The sequence below is a fragment of the Mauremys mutica genome, chromosome 1 (genome assembly GCF_020497125.1).
Source record: "Mauremys mutica isolate MM-2020 ecotype Southern chromosome 1, ASM2049712v1, whole genome shotgun sequence".
In the NCBI taxonomy this organism is placed as follows: domain Eukaryota; kingdom Metazoa; phylum Chordata; order Testudines; family Geoemydidae; genus Mauremys; species Mauremys mutica.
Window position 1 is genome coordinate 157,595,969 of NC_059072.1, and position 21,996 is coordinate 157,617,964.

Consider the following 21,996-nt stretch of genomic DNA (forward strand, 5'->3'; position numbering starts at 1 on the left):
TCACCCAGCAGGGAGGTAGACTTTCTGGTTTTGTAATATGATGGACATTTCTTTGCCTCAAAACAATAGTGAGGATTAGTATGTAAGCGCACCCCCCGACACACACACACTGTGATAAACTAGCTACTTTTCTCCTTTCTCATCTCTGTGTTGGGCTTATCTAGTTCTCTAAGTTATGTTAAGTGGCCAGTGCCAGTCTGTTCTCTGTTCCCCTCACTGGCTTTGCTCTTTGGATTTCAATTCCAAACATGGTTATCCATTTGGGGTCTCTCTTCATTCCGTTGCCAAGTGATATACATTCCAAATTCAACACAAGTGCCCGTTGCTCCCCCTCCCTCTCTGTCTCCCTGCTGCTCTCTATTTTCACTCCTGGAGGGTTGGGGAGAGTGAAAGCAACAGGAGCTCTTTCCAGTCCCATTCTCTGATTAGTTCTCTAGCTGAAGCCCTCTCCGTACTCTGTGACTGAACTCTTCGGGCCTCTTTCCCTGCTCCGGCTCCTGAATGCAGTTGGTGGGGGAAGCCATCTGGCAGGACCGTGCACCTCACCAACAGCAAAGAGAAAGAGAAGCCATTTGGATTCTCCAGCTTGGGGTTTGTTTGTTTTTTTGGTATGAACAAGTTTAAAGTTATTTTGAAAATGTTGCTCTGAAGGGCGTTCCAGTGGGACCAGTGAGCTCCAGGGAGAGGAGCTGCCAGGCAGCTCCGATTACAGCTGTCTGTGTAATTTTTGTATGACAATACATTTGTAAAGCAGGGCGGCTGGGAGGGTGGGGAAAGGGGAAGGATGAGCAGAAACAGCTCCCCTTGGGACCAGCTACTTTTTCAGCCCCCTTTATGCGAGGGCTGGAAGCAGAACGATGAGGGAGCAGCCTATCACCTGGGCAATTGCATCCTCCTCCTAGGCTACATGGGGGGAAGTGGGATCTTTGGCTCCATCTATATCTTCAGCCTTCTGGCCACTGGCTACATCTGCTATGCTCTGTGGGGCTGGCTGAATGCCTGTGGACTAGACATCTTCATCTGGAATATGCTGCTGGTCATGGCCTGCGTACTTCAGCTGGCTCACCTGGTATACCGGCTCCACAAGGACACCTTCTTGGAAGAGTTTGACCTCCTCTACAAGACTCTCTGCCAGCCCTTGCAGGTGCCCTTTGAGGTCTACAAAGAGATCGTGAAATGCTGTGAAGAGAAGGTCCTGTCACTGGCCAGAGACCAGAACTACGCTGTGGAGGGCAAGACGCCCATCAACCGCCTGTCTTTGCTGCTCTCTGGCAGGTAGGCTGTTCCCTGTCCTGACAAGACATTTCCCAGCCCTGGAATGTTGATCCACCTTAATATTTAGGGATAGTTTTGTAGAATTGAGCTAGCAACAATGAATGTGCCCCACAGCAGCCTGAGGATCCCTTCTCCCTGCCTCCCACAGTGTGGCAGGGGCAGGGATAAGGGATCCCAGGGGTGCTGGAGCACACTACACCCCAAGCCCTGGGTGATGCATTTCACCCTCTGCAGTGTGTGTGTGTGTGTGTGTGTGTGTGTGTGTGTGTGTGTGTGTGTGTGTGTGTGTGTGTGTGTGTGTGTGTGTGTGTTTTAAGCCAACCAAACAAAACACCTTCATTGAACAGCCCATTTTAAAAATTAAGAATTGCAAAGTTTCATGTAAAAGCAGCAAAGAGTCCTGTGGCACCTTATAGACTAACAGATGTATTGGAGCATGAGCTTTCGTGGGTGAATACCCACTTCGTCGGATGCATGTGAATTTCATGGTAATCATTTGACAGCCCTGGAGACTGATGTCCTAGTTATCCATAGAGCAGGTGCCCCTGGGCATTGTCCTGCCATGGGATTCAGCCTAAAGGTGGGGAGCCCAATTCTCAGATTAGATGGTAGTTCAGTATAAGGCCCTCTCAAACTGCTGTCGTTCTATTGAGACAGCCACCCAGGGAGCTGAACACGCAGTTTATGTACTCGTGTGCTCCTTATGGGCATCAATAGCCCCGCCACAGTTAGGAAACAGGGTGAGCAGTAGAGTTTCCCCACAGTGAGCCCCATTCCTAGGGCTAGAGTGTCGCCATGTGGGAGGTGCTAGGCACTTTACTTTGATTCAGGTCTGTGCACTATAGGGTGGATCTCAGAGCCCTAAGTTCAAGCCTGGGTCAGAAAATTCACAAACTAGGTTTACAATGCAATGTAGACACTCAAGCCCAGAGTTCCCTGACACTAGGATTACATTGCTGTGTAGATATAGCCTATGTTACCTCCCACTGCCAGCCACTCTGCAGCAACACAAAATGAAACAGATCAAGCGAAAGGAAAGAATCAATGAGAGCCACTTTTAATTCCAAGAATGGCCTGCCAGAATCCCATGGGTGAGGTAGTGAGCTTGGCTGGGGTAGGCTGAGAACATTGCTTGGCATTCCAGCTGTCTGTAACTCACCAGATCATTTATCTGGTGCTGCAGTCCCAACTCCTGCCCTGCTGCTCTGATGAGGATTTCAGGACTTGCAAAGGGTTCAAGACCAATTTCTTTCTTTCTTTCTTTATTTACTACACTAAGCCCACGTACAATCAAACCATTCACAAATCTTTCCATGATTTCTTCCTACTGGACAGGTAGGTGTGGGGGGAAGGGCTGTTCTTCCTTCTCCTCCTGTTTGTCACCTTCCTCCATCATCTTGGGTGGAATTGCAGAGCATAGCAGGCTCATCAGACAACAAATATAATATTTAGTACTCTACACTTAGCTAAGACCTTTCATTTGGGGATCTCAAAGCACATCACAAACAGTGATTATTAAAGCTTCCATAAGTTGTGTGGCTCATCGAACAGACCTAACCTAAACCACTGTGGACTCAGAGGGCGCTTTATGCTACGGAGTTTGTTGTTCATAGTCTGAGCTGTGTGTCAAAATACTAGCGCTTGTACAGCTCTTTATATTTTTACTTGCTTTGTAAACAACTTTTACACCCTGTCCCACCGTGAGGTATTTATGTAACGTCTCCCCCATTTTACACAGGAAACTGAGGCACAGAGTAGCAAAGCCCTAGTTCATATAGCGGGGGGTCTGTGGTGGCTGAGCCATGACTAGAAGCCAGGAATCCTAATTCCCAGGGCTTTGCTCAGACCATGTCTCCCATTTTAACTGCGGAAGGGTTCTGGTTTAAGGTTACGCTAAGGGGGGTTTGGGGTGTGGTAGATAACGTGCTCCCTTTGAATAAGGAAAAAGTCAGTGACTAAGGCCCATATGCTCCCTCCCCCTGTTCTGCTTGCAGCCCCTTGCTGTGCAATGTGAAGGGGAGCAAATCCACAGAGAAAATGCAGTGGGAGAAAGTGGCTAAGTGAGGGTACTGCCAAATATCTGTCCCCCTGCCAACAATCTGCATCCAGCAGCCTGCTTCAAAACTGTAGCTAACCTACTGGTAAAGTCAGTGGAGAGTTAATACTGTCTTACCTCCCACTGAGTGCTCTGTGACTCCCCTTCATGGGATCAGAGTGCTGCTGAAGGAAGTTAGCTAATTACATCAGAGCTATTGGTCCTGCCATACTGCCATGGATGTGGGGGTCTCAGCCCAGCTGCATGTGCTCCACAAGTCTGGCGCTGGATCCCAGTTCCCTCTTCTGGCTGTGGGGATGGGCAGGAGAATGGGGGAAAGGCTGCAATGGAGCATTACTGTGCTCCACTCTGTATGGTATTGTACAGAAGGGGAGTGCAGGGGCATTGACTATTTCATTATTGTGCAGGCTATTTCAGGGTGCCACACTAGCAATAGTCTAAAAGCAGCAAGAGGGGAACCTCAGAATACAGAGTTCAGATTAGAATGCTCAGATAATAGTTTGCCCTTCTCTGTCTCCTTCAATCTCAAGAGCTCCAACTACTTTACAAACATGAATGAATTGAACCTCCCAGCTATCCTGGGAGACAACAGAATCACTATGGCCATTGTACAGATGGGAAAACTGAGGCATAGAGAAGGGAAGAGACTTGCCTCAGCAAGAGCCAGGAACAAAACCCAGGTCTCCAGACTCCAAATCCTGTGCCTTAACTGCAAGACCTGGCTTTCTCCCTTTTGTAGGCTTGACCCAGTGCTAGTCACAAGTTTGACCTTAACTTTGTTAGGCAGCTGCAGTGGCAATAAGGGAGAGGGATACATGGAAAGCAGTGAGGCCAAAAGAAATTGAATGATAGTGGACTGCAAAGTATTAATTTGCTGCGTGATATGGATGCAGCAACAGCCAATATGATTTTGGGCTTTATAAATAGAGGCATCATGCCATGGAGCATGGCGCCATAGATCCTTCTTATACGGCCCTGATGGAACTACACCTGGGTTTAGTTTTGGGTATTGGTGTAGGAAAGATGTGGATAAGTTGAAAGAAGTTGAGGAAAGGGCAACAAAAATGGTCAGTGGGCTGGAAGGAGAGGTGAAAAGAAATTGGTACAAAGAGTTTGTCCTGATGACGGCTAAGGGGCAATCATACTAACCATCTCCAAGTAGCTGAAGAGAAGAAACCCCCAGGACGGAAGGAATGGTTTAGAATGGGCCAAAGGAGTAATGTGATGACATTAAGAGAGGGAAAATGTTGGCTGAGTATCAGGAAAGACATACTAGCAGTGAGATCTATGATATTAGCCTATTAACAATTTCCCAAGAGAAGGGATAGAAGCTTCATTAACTGGGACATTTGTAACTAGACTGGAGAAGACACCAGACAAATATACTCTAGGGAACAATCCTGCACTGACAGAGGGATGGAGTACATGTAGCTTTTTTGAGCAGATTCTGTACAGGTTACACTGGTTCACCCACCAGCCCTTTTCTGGCCTAAGCCCATCATTCTCCTGTTCTCTGTCTAGGGTCAGAGTGAGCCAGGATGGACAGTTCCTGCACTATGTCTTCCCCTACCAGTTCCTGGACTCCCCAGAGTGGGAGTCACTGCGGCCTTCCGAGGAGGGAACGTTCCAGGTAACTCAGCGCAACTACCTGGCAGCTTTACTGCTAAGACTTGGGCTTTACTGCTTTGTACATGTGCAGGAGAGAGTGGAGAGGAGGAAGATGGAAGGTAATGGAGAGGGCCAGAGAAGCATTAATTCTCAGGCTTTGAGCTCTCAGCAGGTCACGCAGCTAGGTCTGGAAGACATTCCTCCCCCATCGCTACTGTTACAGTACAACATTGCATGATCTGCATTATCATATTTCTGCCTTCCTCTGAAACACCCAGCATTGGCTGTGGTTGACCATAGGATACCAGAGTAGCAGTATCATTGATCTGGGTTCTGATTGGCAGGGAGACAGCATGTTAGACTAGATCAGGGGTTCCCAAACTGGGGGTTGGGACCCCTCAGGGGGTTGTGAGGTTATTACATGGGTGGTCGCGAGCTGTCAGTGTCCACTCCAAATCCCGCTTTGCCTCCAACATTTATAATGTTGTTAAATATATAAACAAGTGTTTTTAATTTAGAAGCGGGGAGTCACACTCAGACTATGTGAAAGGGGTCACCAGTACAAAAGTTTGAGAACCACTGGACTAGATGGATCACTGTTTTGCTTCCATTATGGCCATTTTTAATACCAGCATTAATGTGTTACACAATGAGAGGGGAAACCTCACAAGAACTGCAGATCTGTGTGCTGCTGCTGTGGGAAAGGATGACAGTGACAGGAAAGACTTAAATAGCTGATTTTTCAAAGATCTGAGTTTTTGATGATGATGGTGATGATTCTCAGGCAGGGAAGCTGCGGGAGGGGAAGTGGGGAGAGAGAAAGGGGATGTTTTATATTCAGATCTAGTTACTGTACCTTCAAATTGCAAAAACCCTCCTTAAGGCATGGGGGATTCTCCTGGGACTGAAACACTCATTGTTATTTGTAGCAATTAAACGTATTGATTTTTGTTTTCATCTGTGTATCCCATCAACACTATCGAATCAAGTCCCTCCCGTTCTGCAGGAAGGTTATTAAGTGGATGGACAGGTTCATCTCTCTGCAGTCGGGTGTAGGCTGATTCCAGTCAGTAGATGAATGGCCAGAACCTAGAATATGCCAGAAAGGACATGTCCGATGTGATTTTACTAATTCCCTGGGAGTGTAATCAAGGTCAGCAGAGAGTAACGCCTTTCCACAGAGAGGGCCAAATTCAGACCTGCGGCAAATGGGTGCCGCTCTACCGAAGTCAGCTTCCTGCTGAGGTCAGACCTGAATGTGGTCCACATACTGTGAGTGAGCAGGTTGTTAAAGCTACTTTGAAAAATGAATCTGATAAACCGATGGTTGGTATATTGCACGAGGAGTCCTTCCATATTATTGCTGAGCTTCTGATTACAGTAGCAGCTTACCGGTAATTCTTAGCACAGCATGTGTGAGCTGAGCAGGGAGACAGTGGCCATGCCGTCCCCTATAAGTGCGGCGTCCCACTCAGGGTGGCAAAGACAGGTCTGATGACATTAGTCCTGGAAAGCTGCCTGTGGTGCTTTCTGGTCTGAAAAGTTAATTGGGCAATTTCTGGGGAAGGGTTTATTTTTGCTTAGCCAGCGCCACATACTGCAACATGCAGTTTTTGAATCCATTTAACCCGTCAGGCCCTCCGCTCTGAATCTCAGCTCAGTCCCATGGTGTGAATCACTCTGTAACTCCCCAGATGACCCCAACCCCATTTCTCCAGATATAATTGATTGCTCCAATAACATTTTGGATAAAAGAAGACATTCCTATTTGGGGGCCTTCCTTGAGGGGAGGGAGGGGGAATTTCCTTGCCTACGTTCCCCCTCCACTGTTGGGCTCAATTGTTTCAATTTGGTGCAGAATGGAGAATGGCAGAAGATTAATTAGCTGTGACAGGATCTGGTTGCCGCCTGGATTCTGACCTGGATTTGTCTTCTACTCAGAGAGCAGCTGGCTCGCAGTCTGAACTGGATCAGGTTTCATAGTTACAGTATTTACCCAGAACATTGACCTATGGGGCAGTGAGAGAGTGAGAGAGAGATTGTGAGTGAGTCTGTCTGTCTGCCCTGTAAGGACCTCAGGGGTGGGGGGGTGGTTGTTACTCTATTTCACTTCATGCATTGTCAGAGAAAGAGGTGCTGGTTCAGGAGGGATTCAGCTGATTGTTAGGAAAATGAGGCTTTATCCCTTTAAGTTTCAGCATGATCCTGACTCACTCACGGCCCATCTCAGGGAAGGTCTCATATTCTACCTCCTATATTTCATAAGGCAGCTGCTTGCATGGCAGTGGCATTAAATATCAAACCCAAGGACGCACACTGCAGCTCAGCCTTGTTTGGCTTCCCAGCAGCCCCTGCCATGGTTCCTGGCCAAGGAGACCCCTGCGTATGCAGCACACAGGGAGGCCCCAGGATATTTTGCCCCAGCTGTAACACTTGTTCACATAGCTGTGTCTCAGTTACACTTTGACGTGCCACACTTTGCTCCAGCCTAAGAGGGCTTGGTCCTTTGACATGTTTCCCCATCCCACAGCCCGAAAAAGTACCTGTTTTCCCCTGGGCAAGATTTAAAAAAAACCCAAACTTTCTGCAACAACAACCAAGTTAAACCCCTAATGTTCTGGCCAACTTCCAACTCAGATAATTTTACTCTGCTTCCTGCAGTACCCCCCACAGTATCAAATGCATTCGCTAGCCTTTCTCCCTCGCTGTCCTGAACTGAGGTGTGTTGCAGTGCACTGTTAAACAGCTCTTGTGTTCTACCCCAGAGGTGGTGGCCTGAGGGGTATCCAATGGAATGAGTTGAGAGACCCCCACTGTCTAAAACAATCTAGCAAACTTGAATGCAGCCTGCAGCACCTGCCTTCCCTCGAGCTGGTGACAGGTGGTGCTGCCCTCCAAAAGAAAGCTTTGTTTCATTTTCCATTTCCCAGCCACTCGGAAACCACGCACACCTGCATCCAGCTACTGAGTGAGGGGAAGCCCATTACAATGCTGTGCAAGGGCAATACGGAGCCACCGGTTTTTATATGTAGCTCTCCCCCTTGAAACCAGTCATTCTCCCCAGTGGTAACGGTTCTGCAGAACAGTAAGGCTCACAATACCACCTGCGCTACCCTAGTCTTTTCAGTGGCATTGCACAGGTACAAATGGGGGCATAATTTGAAGATGAGAGGGTGGCAGGGTTGGCTCTGCAAGTGGAATTCACTGAACAGTTGTGTTAATGATGCACAGGAAGGAGCAGACTGCAGCTCCCTCTCTCTGAGCCATACTGGCTCTGCATGGCGAAAACAGGCCTGAAAAGCAATAAAAGCCCTATTTAATCTGTAAACTCAGCAGCTCCTACTCTCCTACACACAGGGAACAGCTCTGTGATGGAAAAGAGACCACGGTTCCTTTTCAGAGCAGAACCACACTTTAAAGTGATGGAACCAAAGTCTTCTCATCAGTGTGGCTTATTATGCTCATTTCCCCACTCCTCCCCATGCAGGTCACGTTGACAGCAGAGACGGACTGCAGTTATATTACCTGGCCAAGGAGGAAGCTCTACCTCCTCTTGGCAAAAGATCGCTACATCGCCCGCCTCTTCTCAGCCTTCCTCGGCTACGACATCTCGGAGAAACTGTACGCCCTCAACGATAAGCTCTTCGCTAAGTTTGGCCTGCGCTTTGACATCCGCTTACCCAGCCTCCACCACGTCCTGGGACCCGCCTCCTCAGAGGCTGAGGCGGAGAAGGAGCTGGATGAGTGGGAGGAGCGGGCCGTGCCCCATCGTCCGATGTCTACCTTTGTCCAGACAGCTGCCTCAGCCCCTCCTCCTCCTTCTTCTGCCCACCCCAAGGCGCCCCGGCCTGACAGTGCCCTGCTGGGTGAGGACTCTACCAGTCTTGTGTTGGAAGATTTTGCTGAGTTGTCAGGGTCTTTTATGGACTATGTAAGCGAAGGGGAGTATATGAAGTGAGGGCACTTCTAACGTGGGCACACGTCACCCTGTGTGGGATCCCCATGTAAGTACTCGCTTGCCTGCGGAAGGAAACACTTCACCTCTGTGCCTGGGCCTTGGAGGCGATGGCTAATGGGACTGGCTGTGCAAAGCTTAGCACTAACTCTGCCTAGGGGAGGGGAGGGCTAAAGCGTCTCAATCCTTGGCCAGTTCGCTCATGCTTTGATCCCTTGCAAACTTGGTAAATGGCATGAATCCTGGCAGCCTCCACTCAGTCTTTAGGGATTGGGCACCGTGTAAACAGGCACCCAATTGCTAGGTAGGAATAAAGAAAGGTGACCTGCCGGTGTCATTAACTCCCACTGGGTAGCTTCCTATCAAAGTTAACTTCATCAGCAAGACATTGGTCCATGTAGAGCTGGGCTTTGGGGCGTGAGGGGAATCCCAGTTTCAGGGAAATCACCCAATGATCTTGTTACTTACCAAAATAAACCAGCTGGGGTAATGCTGCCATGCCAGTAAAGGCTGCAAAGACTGTTGTGAAATTTCCACACTACAGCACTCTCAGGACACTTCCTCATCAGAATCTCATGAGATGTGCTGTGTCGGATGCATTTCCCCCGAGGAGGTTCATAACAGAATCTTCCTGAAGAACCTGGTTTAAAGGTCTGACTCCAGGCTCTGGTAGCCTCAGTTAACCCTAACATTATACAACCAGGGTACGGTATCCCTAGATCTGAGGGAATCTTAGACCAAGCCGAGTGTCTTGGGAGGAGAGTGCGTGACACTGAATAATGGTGTAAAGCTGAGGCAGAACGGAGCCACAACAAGGAGAGACACTTATAGGGAATTTGAAGGGTGTCAAGTCATTTTCCTTGGTACCCAGGCAGGTGGCCTGGAACAAAACAAACGGGCAGAAAATAAACAGATTTTCTGACTCTGTCAGGGCCATAAAGAATACAGAGGAGAGTGAGGTATGGATGCTTTTGAATTAAAGGGAGCTTGGGAAATTTCAGGGAATGCAAACACTGGCTTTCTCCGTGGGGTTTCTTGAATTCTCTGTGGCTCCCAGAAAGCACACAAGGCCAAATTGTGCCCTCAGTCACAAGAGATCAACTCCAGTGAATTCAGTAAGATTCAGGACTTTGGTGGAATTGCATGGGTGTCACCACTGGCAAGCTTTGGCCCAGCGTGCCTGATTCCGTCCTCACACTGCCTTACCCGGTGTGACTCGGTTGACTTCAGTGGGGTTATTCCTGACTTACACTGATGTCAGTGAGGACAGGCTAAGGTCAGACACCAGGGCACCAGACAAATGCATGGCAGGTGGAGAACTGAAACATTTCTATCTATAGGATAGGGCTGCGCACCAAGATGAATTAAAGAAATGTCAGCTGAATTAAAGAAATGGAATAGAGAGACTGACAGCTTACAAGAAATGCTTGGGGTTGATTCTGCCCCCTGCCCTGTACCCTGAATTGTCACCCTAGTGACATATAGGTGCTGTGAAGGTACCACAGCCAGTGGAGGGGAGAATCCCCCTATGCATGAGCAGTGTAAGGTCAGCCCCATGCTGTCCCTCTCGCAGCCCCAGCCACGGGCCATGCTGTGGGTGAGGAGCAGAGTGGTCTATTGCACTGTGCACCATGGAGACTCTGGGCTGCTTCAAGCTGTAGGACAGGCCACAGGTGATCTGGATAAGGCTGCTGTAAATTGGAACAGCCCAAGGGCTGCTCTAATTTACACTAGGGGCTGCACCATGCCCCAGCTGGCACAAGATTTGAGGGGCACAAAGATGGTTGAAAGCCCCCTTTGCACCTGCTCTCCCTGGGCTGTCCTGCCTGTGAGGCACAGCACAGAATCTGCCCCCTTGTTTCTACCCAGACTCAACTCAGCCAGATTGAAAGGGTTTGGCCAAGGCTCCCGGGTTCCAATAGCCATTATTTTAAAACATTCCTGGGTTGGCTGAGAGGAGATGAGTGTGGTGGCCGCATGTCATGGATTCACCTCTGCATGAGTCCCATTACAGGAATGCACTGGGCTTCTCTGCCTCACTACCGCCACTGGTGCATGGGAGTAACACGCTGTCTTCCTAAGCTCCTTCCTCACACCCATTCCTCCCTCTGCAAAGGAAGAATTGCTGGGGTCCGGACAGGCTAACGGGAGCTGGGAGAGATTTGTGAACAAAAAAAGGATGCTGGAATAATTTGTGCTGGAAATTCTGGGCCAAAGGGTCAAGGGTTAAATTCCCAGCTGCGCGACACGTAGCCACTCGCTGAATGCTGAATGTTGATTCCATCCAAACTATCCTTTGGTTTCCCGTGGCCAGTAACTAAGGGTACACCTACACCCCTAGGCGATGTGTGGGAGGGGCATGCGGGATCAAGTGCCCTTCCCCCCATTTCTGCTTGGCCTGCCGGGTGGGGAGAGAGGGGCTCTGTCCTTCTCTTGCTGCACCTGCCCCCAGCATGTTCAGCCCCTGTCCCTGGCAGATGGGCCTGGGCAGGGGGCGGCCTGCTGCTGCCGCCACTTCTCCACCCAGGCTCTTTCAGGCAGCTGCTGTGCTGCACAGAGGCAGTGACTGGATAGGGGTTGCCAACTTTCTACTCACACAAAACCTTGTCCTGCCCCTGCCCCTCCTTCAAGGCCCCGCCTCCAAATCACTCCATTCCCCCTCTCTCTCTCACTCGCTCTCCCCACCCTCACTCACTCACTCATTTTCACCAGACTGACTCAGGGAGTTGGGGTGCGGGAGGAGGCTCCGGGCTCTGGGGTGGGGCTAGAAATGAGGAGTTCACGGTGCAGGAGAGGGCTCCAGGCTGGAGCCAGGCGTTGGGGTGCGGGAGGTGTGAGGGCTCTGACTGGGGGTGCAGGCTTTAGGGTGGAGCTGGGGATGAGGGGTTTGGGGTGCAGGAGGGGGCTCCGGGCTGGGACCGAGGGGATCGGACCATGGGAGGGGGCTCAGGGCTAGGGCAGGAGGTTGAGGTGTAGGAGGACATCAGGGGTGCAGGCTCTGGGCAGCGCTTATGTCAAGCAGCTCCTGGAAGCAGCAGCATGTCTCCCCTCCGGTTCCTATGCGGAGGTGCAGCCAGGTGGATCTGCATGCTGCCCCATCTGCAGGCATCGCCCCTGCAGCTCCCATTAGTCATGGTTCCTGGCCAATGGGAGCTGCAGAGCCAGTGCTTGGGGTGGGGGCAGCATGCGGAGCCTCTGGGGACATCCTTCCATCTAGGAGCCAGAGGGAGATGCCAGCAGCTTCCCGGGAGTTGCGCAGCGCCGGGTAGGGAGCCTGCCTTAGCCCCACTGCACCGACTGGACTTTCAACAGCCCAGTCAGTGGTGCTGACCAGAGCCACCTGAGTCCCTTTTCAACCGGGTTTTCCAGTAAAAAACTGGACACCTGGCAACCCTAGACCCAGAGCAGCCAGATTCAGCCATGTGAGAAGCAGCTCCCTCCCATTCCCTGCCTCCCTCCCATTCTCTGCCAGGGAGAGTGGCCAAACATGCCAGAGGGAGGCACAGAGTCCCCTCTTCCCCCACAGGTAACTCTGGAAGGGCAGGGAGAGTGCAGCGGCCCCAGGCTGGGCACAGGGCGCGGGGGTTGTTGGACAGAGGAGACGTGGGACAGTCATGTGTCCTCCCCTTTAGTATGGGGAGGCACGAGTGGTCTATGCCTTCACTGCAGCTGGGGGTGGAATTTCCAGCTTGGGTAGACATACCTACACTAGGCCTGATTGAGCTAGGGTGCTGAAAATAGACTGGTAGCCGTGGTGGCATGGGCTAGCTGCCACAAGTGTGTGCCTGCCATCTCAATGGGATTGTACATGCTGCAGCCCCCACTGCCGCAGCTACGCTGCTAGTTTTAGCACACTAGCTCAATTGAAGCCAGCTTCTATATGTCTGCTCAAGCTGGAAATTACTCCAGCTGCAGTGTAGCCACATCCCCAGCATGCTGATCACTGCACTCCAGTGTCCGGCAACTGTGCACTGGTAGCAATAAATGCACTCCAAGGATCAGACGCTGCCTTCCAGTGCTCAGTCTCTGTGCTCCGAGGGCCACTCACTGCATTCTCTCACTGCCATCCAGTAGCTGGTCATTGTCCTTCAGTGCTAGTCCTGGCTATTCACTGTACTCCAGAGCAAGCCACTGTGATCCAATGGTGATGGTACAGTGTCTTAGTTGAAGCATGAAAATGAAATGAGCCTCGGAGACCAGATGGCTGCTTTTATTTACAGAAGATGTGTGTGTTGGGGTGGGGAGGCTATTCTGGATCAATTTCCTTACTCATTTTCAAAAACCACATGAGCACAACAAAGACTTTATCTGCAGGACTGAAATCTTCCTGTTTTCCAACCTTACCTTGAATTTATGAGCTAAATGCCCATCCTTCGTCTTCCACACAATCCCCTGTATCTCCAGTGTTGAAAAGGGGCTTTGTGGGTGCCCATTTTTACTTCTTTTATGTGGGATAAAGATGACCTGCAAAGATTTTATCAAAAACCATCAACCAACCAGGGGTGGCTCTAGGCATTTTGCCGCCCCAAGCACGGCAGGCAGGCTGCCTTCGGCGGCTTGCCTGCGGGAGGTCCCCGGTCCCGCGGATTCAGCAGCACACCTGCGAGAGGTCTGCCGAAGCCGCGGGACCCTCCGCAGGCAAGCCGCCAAAGGCAGCCTGCCTGCCGTCCTCACGGCGACCGGCAGAGCGCCCCCAGTGGCTTGCCGCCCCAAGCACGTGCTTGACGTGCTGATGCCTGGAGCCGACCCTGCAACCAACAAGGCAACAAGCCCTAAACTCAAATCAAGTTTATTCCTTTCACTTGTTTTTTGTGCTTAGAAATTTCAGGAATGGCAGGTCTGGTCGTCCCTGTTTTTGTTGAAGGATGCTTTAGAGGATGTGGATTTGGAGCTTTCTCAGTCCTTGTTAAAGAGCCAGGAATGGTGAATTTTTCACATAGGGGCTTTTCTTTTAACTGTCAGGCATTTGAATTAAATAGGTGTAAACTAAAATAAATGAAAATCAAAGTTTTGAACAGTCTAAATGACAAGCACTTTACCTTTCATTCAGGTTTCACTTGTCTGTTACCCTCATGGCAGAATGCAATCAGTTCTCCAGTCATCCATAGAGCATTCTAGGATAATCAGGGTTTTGTTAGTGTAGGGTTGCTCATGAAAACTGGGGCTATGCACACTGGTTTCTTGTTGTGTGACTATGAATGACACAGATTTTACAAACTGATTTTAGAGGGAAAACAGTAAGGTGCCTCCTGTGGGCCCCACCAGGCCACGCTATCTCCTGGGTGAGTTTGGCAAATGGATAAGATCTGTGGCTGTAATAGTAATAGCCTCTTTTTTCCCCTTTTCCTCCCACAGCTTCTGGAAGCCTGACCCGGAGTTACCCCTGTGCCCTCTTCAAAGGACGAGCCCCTCTGGCTCCCACCCAGACCCCAGAACTCTAGGGCACAACGGTCGGTTTTGATCAGGAAGACCCACGCATGAGTGTATGGTCACCCACCTCTAACCAGAAAGACACTCATTAACATGTCCACACAACACTCCTGCAAGCACATGAAGTATCTGCATGAGACTGAAGTGTGATGGCTGGACACTTTCCACACCACATTCTGTTCACCTACAGTGGCACAAGGGATGTCTGGGTGTTCCTTTTTGTATTCTGGTCTTTCACTCCCATGGTCTGTTAACAGCTCTGTTATCAGCTCCATTAAACATGTTGGAAACACAGCAGTATTAGCCTGTCCAGGGAGTCTTTCGATTTGAGGGCACCAGTTAAAGAGAGTGTTGATTCATTAGGGTTCAGTGACTTGGAGCGGAGAAGCTGATGTTCAGAGGATTTCACATGAGCTCTAGACATAGGAAAATGGGTCTATAGAAAGGCTAAGAGTTTTAGTATTTGTGTATATTGGGAGGTGAGGTGGAGTGAGGTATGGGACTTGTGCTAGTGTTATACATGGCATCCATTCCTATCAGGCTTAAAATTCCATGTCCAGGATTTAACGCTTTTCATTTATGATAACCACAGCTAAGTAATGAAGTACGTACTGGTTTCTGATGTTGGGAAGAGATTCCCCAGGTCTTTTGGTCAATCCACTTGGAATAAGGAGGATGAGAAGAACCAGGACTGAATTTCTGTGCTCTCTTGGGATGGATTCTGAATCTAGCCCTGGTAAAGGGAAGGACTTAACCTGGATTTCTGTGTCCCTCTGGAAGGGAATATGGATACATCTCTTTGGAAGGAGAAGAAGCTGAACTGGATTTTTGTGGACTCTGGGTGTCTCCACTGAGATGGAAATGAAGTGAAGGAACAGTCAGGTCTGAGCCCTCACAAAAGGATCTGGGAGATCGGGATAAGGAAGCAGGGAAGCTGCAATATTTTAGTTAAAAACAATATGGAGATGGTAGGCAACTCACAAATATAGCAGTGACAATATTTCTACGGCAAGATCACCCAGTGGTTTCATCTATGGGGGCTTGCATGGTGTGATAATAGTCACCAGGGGCCCCTTCTGGCCTTTTTACTCCCTTTAGTTTGGTGCCAAGGGGCCACATGGCAGGCATAAGGCCCCCTATGCCCAGGTACAGAGACGGCTCCACCAGCTCCATGCTGTTCCCACAGCAGCCCCAAGTGCAGGAGGAGTTCTGGTGTGGGCCGGGGGCATGGCTAGGGCATACTCCTGCAAAGCTCTATAAGGGTCATTGAAGCACGGACGCAAGTAGCCAGTACCGGGTCTGTGCCAGCCCCCGCAGCACAAACTGCCTCCTCTTTGTTACTCTGCCACAGGAGAATCAGATTCCAGCATCCTCTATCACGCCCTGCTGGGTTGTTGTCTAGCTATTCACTGCGTCTGCTTCTCTCTGACCCAGTCATCCTCCAGTGGAGAGCTGTTGGCTTCCCCTTAGCAAAGGAGTGGAGGTTTCTGTTCAGTGCCATTAAACTACACAGCAAGGTAGCCACCACCCCCTGAGCTGTCGGGTAGACCCTGAGGTAGCTGCTAATACATATTGCTACTCCGAGGTATCCACGCAAAAGACAACTGCTGTCACCGGTGCTGACTTTTATTTTTCCCGGTGGGTGCTCCACTCCCACTCTGCCCTGAGACCCTGCCCCCACTCTGCCCTTTCCCCTGAGGCACTGCCCTTGCTCTGCCTTGTCCCGCCTCTGCTCTGCCCCTGAGGTCCCCCAGCCCGCCTGCCCGCCACTCACTGCTCTCCACCCTCTCCAAGTGCCTCCTGCCAGCTGCCAACAGCTGATTGGTGGCCCTGCCGAACAGCTGTGGCTGGTATGTGCTGAGCACCCCCTATTTTTTTCTGTGGGTGTTTGAGCCCCTGAGCACACACGGAGTTGGCACCTATGACTGCTGTCACGTGCACTGATACATGAAGCCCAGAGCGCATGCATGGCAGGAGGGGAGCGGCCCCCTGCACCCCCCACCACCACACCCAGCTAGAAGAAAAATCAAACCCTCAAAGGACTGGGGCTCTGCTGAGTCCCCCAGAGAAGCCATCAGAGAGGTGGGTGCACGCTCCCTTGTGAACTTCCCACCAGGGTGTGCCCCCCCTATGATTCTTACATAAAATCATCACTTATAAAGTTTGCAGCTGACACAAAAATTGGAGGGTGGTAAATAATGGAGAGGACAGTTCACTGATACAGAGCGATCCGGATTGCATGGTAAACTGGGTGCAAGCAAACAATATGCATTTTAATATGGCTAAATGTAAATGTAGCCATCTAAGAAAGAAATGTAGCCATATTTACAGGATGGGGGGAGGGGTTCCATCCTGGGAAGCAGAGACTCTGAAAAAGATTTGGGGGTCATGGTGGATAATATGCTGGACATGAGTTCCCAGTGCAATACTGTGGCCAAAGGAGCTAATACAATCCTGGAAGGCATAAACAGAGGAATCTCGAGTAGGAGTAGAGAGATTATTTTATCTCTGTATTTGGCACTGGTGAGACTGCTGCTGGAATACTGTGTCCTGTTCCGATGTCCACAGTTCAAGAAGGATGTTGATAAGCTGGAGAGGGAAGAGCCACACGAATGATTATTAGAAAACATGCCTGATAGGGATAGACTCCTATAAACTGAATGGGCAAGTGCTGTCCCAAGGGAAGAGCGCAGGACCCAAGTTTTGTAGGGTTCTTTCTTCACTCCCTTCCCTCCCCAACCCAATTACCCATCTGTAGGGTTCTGAATCTTGTCATGGTGGGGAAGCCTCCTGGCTCCAGATGAAGGCCTCTCCGTTGCTCTTGTCCCGACTTGCTTCTGCTGGCCAGCTGTTCTCTTCATCTCTGTGTTCTGTTTCTTTCATGCAAGGAAAGGGCTTCTCCACCTCAAGTCTGTCTGTCTGGTGAGGTGGCCAGTTCAGGGGTTAGAACCCTGATGTTCTTAGGTATTTATTAAAATATGTTTGTTTGGGAAACCCCTGAGAAAAGGGACTGGCCCTAAAAGAGACTGATGAGCTCTGGCTGAGAGACTACTGCCAGGAAAGGCCTGAGTGTCCAGGCGCAGGGCCACTCTCCCAAGGCTACATGCAAAGCTCTTGCAGAAGAAGTTACGGAAGGATTGTCCAGCCCTCGGAACGGAGCTCTTCACTGACTCCTCTGGCTGTATCTCTTGATCTCCAACTGCCAGGGCTATTGAGCAACTAAATGTAGACGGGTTCCTGAATCAGGGCTGAGCCTTATTTTTCAGAGTGGTTTTGGTGTGGTTTTTTTCTTCCTAATAAATGGTCTGTTTTAATATTTGAACATTCCTGGCTCTGATAAATCTGAGTATCCAAGAACAGGACACATCAGCTTTGCCAAAGAGACCCCATCACAAAATGACAATCAGATAGCCAAAATAGCAGCTGGAATCTTGTCATGATAAGAGAAAACATATCGATGCTGATTACACTGCAGGACCACTCATATGAACTCAAGAGGGCCTCAGATTCTGTAGGCATCCATGGCCCGGACTAGTTATTTTCACGTCTGTGTGTGTGTGTTGCTAGGGGAATGACCCCTTCCCATACAAAACCAAAGCCACACAGCTGCATGTTCACTAATAATAATACTTTGCATGTCTGGGCGTTTAATGTGAAGATCTCAAAGCACTTTAGAAACATTATGGAATTAACCGACCCTCACGATCCTCTTGAAAGATGAGCATTATCAGCCCCTTTGACAAAGGGACAAGCCAAGATTAAGCGATTTGTCCAAGGTCTCACAATGGTGCATTTGAAGAGCTGGGAATAGAGCCCATGAGTCCTAACTGCCAATCCGCCGCTCTGACCGCTTGACCATAGTCTTTCCTTTCGGCAGTGCACGTCTTCATTCTATCCCCAAGGTGGGTGGATGAAAAATCCAACTGGTTCTGACCTTTTTGGAGGAAGTATCGTCCAGAGGGAGGAAGTAAATTTTGGAGTCCAGCACTGTGCCTGTGCATGCTCCATGCTCCAGGGGACTCTCCTATGCACAGGCCACTGCCAGGTCATGTTCAAAGGGCCTGCTCGCTGTCAGGGACAGAGACTGAGACAGGCAAAACATCTTCTCACTGTGAGAGAAGCACACAGAAGTTAGGCAAATCTTAAAACAACCAAGGGCGAGAACCCACTGGTGTCAAAGGATTAGCCCCAGAGGGACTCTCTCTGATCTCCACCTCTCACGGTTGCTGCTGCATTAGTTAGGGAGTCTCAGATTTTGGGTTTCTCTGCCAGGACAATGTGTTGAGGAATATGGGCTTTCATAGGGTGCCAGATCAGTACACATGGAATTGGCATCACACGCTGATGCTTCAAATTTGGCTTTGCCATCACACCCAAACAGTCAGAGGTGATGGGCCAGATTGTACCATTTAGGCACAGCCCCGACTAGGGGGCGCTGTGGAAGGGGAAGTGCAATGCTTCCCAGAATTCCAGCGTGCAAGGGATCACAGCTGCTGCATCAGCCTTTAGGAAGGTGCAGCATGTGTTCCCCTGTGTATCTGGCTGGTCCTTGCAAACTGGTGTGGGAGACGTAACGTCATGACTCTGCCACCCCCCTAGCACCTTTGTGGGTCTTTTGCTCTCCAGGGGGCACTGGAAAGGAACAGTCCTCAAAAGAACTCTGGAGAAACAGTAGCATCTTCTCTATGTGTGGGGGTCTGAGAGTGGAGAGGCTTCTTGTGTCCTCTTCTGCTTGTGCACCTGTACAAAGGCCCTGCTCTGTCTAGCTTTCGGATGGGCTCTCTAGGCATAAAATGAGGAGTATGTCTCCTAATGACTATGGGGTGCAGTCTAGGGGTCTGCTTATGGTATATCAAGGACTGTGTTGGAATTGCAAGCTCTCACTTTAAGTGTGAGGGAGGTTTCCTGGTCCTGCATGTAGGCTAGTGGTCTCTGTAGCAAAGCATGCAAACAGTCAGACTGGAAAGAGCCATCTTAAAGAAAGGTGGGGTGATGTGTGCCTCTCTGCCTTAGGGAGCAGCCTGCTTTGTCTCTCTTTGTTTTTGGGATCATGTGTGTTATTGTTCTGAATTCTAAGCAATAAAGTAGTGTTATGTTGCAACCTTCCATTAAGAGTATTTATGTTTTTATCTACCTTCTCTGTGTGTATGCTGGGAACATAACACTGGTCATCGGGAATGTTGCATTAGGGTGAGAACCTCATCCAGGTTAGACGGGTTTGCTTTTGGTTTGTCCTGCTTTGGAGATGCTAACTAGGGCTGGATGGTAACTACACTTCAGGAAATAATGGATTTTTTGGTTCAGAGACTGAATTTAAAATCCAGGAAAAATAATCTAGTCTGCTTAAAATAAAACACATTTTTTCAAAAAAAGATTTGTCAAATAAAAAAAACAACCTAAAAAAAATATTGTTTCAAACCAAAACTATTTGATGACCCAAATTTGGCAAATAACTTTGGAACCTGCCGAAATGCATTGTTTGGTGACAAAATACTTGGTAAAAAAAAACAAAAACCCAAAACATTTGCTTTGCTCTAATGGTTCACAGTCTCTGGCACAGTCTGTGCTGCACAGACAAGAAGCAGTGGGGCTCATCCATTAAAATCAGGGGTGTCTCCCATGTAATTCATATCCTGAATTGTCTCTGTGTGTGTGCATGCAAAGGAAGGGTTGGGGGGTGGGTGAATACTAGGGCCTTTGTGGCACCTCAGCCCTTCCCCAATATCTCCTTCATTTCTGCTGTATGTGGTACCCAGCAATAGGCAGAGAAGAGAAAGGTGAGAAGCTCTAACTAACATGCTTAGCTTCTGCGTGACCCCAAGACTAGTTGTGCTCTTACACAGGGCGAGAAGCGGAAGCACTGAGCCAGCCAAAAAGGGACTCTGGCTGGAGTGAGCTCAAAGATGTCTCCTGCTTACCGATTACTGACAGGCAGTGCGGTTGTACAGAAGTTGCCAACGATGACGGCCTTGTCCTTCTTCCAGATCTGCGACTTGGGGAGATACTTCAGCGTCACCGCGTCTATCTGGCACAGTGGGACTGGGTGAGCCAGCACCCCTTTGCCCAGCTGCTGCTGCTTAGGTCTGCAAGGCAGAGGAAGGGATGTGAATGAGAACAAGGGGCCAACCCTCAGTAGCATGTGAGCATGCAAGGGAGGATGGGGACACAGGTGTCTACTGCAACATTGGAGATGGTGGGGTTGTTAACAGGAACGCGCAAAGAACTTGGTGAGATCTAAGGATCCTTCTATGGCAATCTGACACTTCATGAGAAGTGGGAGGCTCTGTCCCAATAGACCCCTCTCCTCCTCCAGGGGGATCTCTCCGTGTTATATGCCCGTCCTCTTCAAAGGCTGGAGAATGTGTGGGTGTGGCTGTGTATCTTTCTTCTAATACCACATGATTAAAGCAGCTCTCCCAGATCAGCAAATATTCACTCCTCTGTCCCTCTGTCTTGTAATCCTATCCTGACACTCCAACAAATACAGCACTAAACGTTGCACAGATGGCCAGGAACATTATGAAGTGGGCAAAGCGTGGGGTGAGGGATGTTGCCTTCTTTGAAATGTCAGGTGCTGGCCACTGCCAGCAAGAGGGTAAAGGACTGTAAGGACTATTGATAAGATCCACTAAGAAAAAGCCTGCTTTATAAAGAACAATGAGGCCTATTAATCCCTACTGTAATTGCATTGATTTTAGTGGGGTTACATGGGAAGGAATTTGGCTCACTGTGTCTGGTTTGCAGGTCTCAGAAAATAAAATAAGAGAAATGAATAGTAAGAACATGTAAAACAAACGAAGGGAAATCCTTCTTTCTGCAGCATGTACTCAACATGTGGGATGCACCCCCACAAACGGGAAGAGAGTCACTGGATTTCAAAGAAGATTGGTTAATTTTATTGCCAGTAATCCTGTGTGTGTGGAACTCTGGTTGACTTTAATGGGAGTGCTGTGTGTGGAGGCTCTGCGGGACTGAGCGCATGATGACCAAACATTTCAAAGCTGGGTGGTTATAGTTAGGGTCCTAACTCCATATATAGGCATAAAAAAAACCCCAACCCCAACATGTTTTCAGAAGTGCTGAGTGCACACAAAGCCTACTGAAGTCCCTGGGAGCTGCTGAGTGTTCAGCACACTTGAAAGTCTGGTCACCTATTTAAGTGCCTAAATATGGACTTGGAAGCAAGCAGGCAACCAAATTTGAAACTCTTGGCCTGATTATGTAGGAAGTGTAGGCCATAGCTGCGTGGGAAGCTTCTTCTGTATAACCTGAGGTGTGAATTTAAGCTGATATAGTTATACTGGTAGAGCTCACTCCAGGCAGACACTCTTACTACGGTAGGAAAGGGTCTTTTTTCAGTTGAGATTATGTTGCTTGGAGAAGGGGTTTAAGCAAAACCAAAAAAAAAGCCACTCTTATTCTGGATTAAAAGAGTGTGTGTGTGTATGTGTGAGAGAGAGAGAGAAAAAAAGGGAGAAAGGGAGAAAGAGAGCGAGAGCAGTATAACTACAGACAAGGCCTTAGATTGCATGTCTGTAACTAGAGCCCTGCAAATCTTATATCCGCAGACCATGTTTGCAGATTGGAGACGGATACACATTTTGTATCCTCAGGGGGCTCTATCTGCAACCCAGCCAATTTCCATATGTTTTGTCCTTCTTGAGCTCACATG

The 21,996-nt window shown here is 49.3% G+C and overlaps 2 protein-coding genes across 3 annotated transcripts in view; one reads left to right on the forward strand and one right to left on the reverse strand.

Moving 5' to 3' along the window:
- Nucleotides 1-784: 784 nt before the first annotated feature.
- POPDC2 (popeye domain containing 2) lies at nucleotides 785-14,758 on the forward strand. Of its 2 annotated transcripts, none has more exons than XM_044995912.1 (4): nucleotides 785-1,275; nucleotides 4,853-4,961; nucleotides 8,427-8,805; nucleotides 14,250-14,758. In XM_044995912.1, the coding sequence occupies exons 1-4, from the start codon at nucleotides 785-787 to the stop codon at nucleotides 14,333-14,335; spliced, it is 1,065 nt and encodes a 354-aa protein (XP_044851847.1). In that variant the 3' UTR covers nucleotides 14,336-14,758. The 2 variants fall into 2 exon arrangements, with proteins under 2 accessions (XP_044851847.1, XP_044851842.1); XM_044995907.1 differs by having other exon boundaries at nucleotides 8,427-8,943; nucleotides 14,250-14,373.
- A 1,818-nt stretch (nucleotides 14,759-16,576) lies between these two features.
- The window catches only part of PLA1A (phospholipase A1 member A), a 32,531-nt gene continuing 27,111 nt past the window's right edge, over nucleotides 16,577-21,996 (reverse strand). The window contains exons 11-12 of the mRNA XM_045001150.1: nucleotides 20,243-20,407; nucleotides 16,577-18,433 (exon numbers count right to left, since the gene is read on the reverse strand). Coding sequence (XP_044857085.1) covers nucleotides 18,349-18,433; nucleotides 20,243-20,407 — 250 coding nt within the window. The 3' untranslated portion in view covers nucleotides 16,577-18,348. The remainder of the gene's footprint in view (nucleotides 18,434-20,242; nucleotides 20,408-21,996) is intronic.

Excerpts from the sequence above, each read along its gene's own strand:
- POPDC2 (XM_044995907.1), top strand. The coding sequence starts at position 785 with ATGAGCAGAAACAGCTCCCCTTGGGACCAGCTACTTTTTCAGCCCCCT. Across the intron at positions 1,276-4,852 it reads TCTTTGCTGCTCTCTGGCAG|GGTCAGAGTGAGCCAGGATG; the intron begins GTAGGCTGTTCC and ends TTCTCTGTCTAG. Across the intron at positions 4,962-8,426 it reads CCGAGGAGGGAACGTTCCAG|GTCACGTTGACAGCAGAGAC; the intron begins GTAACTCAGCGC and ends CTCCCCATGCAG.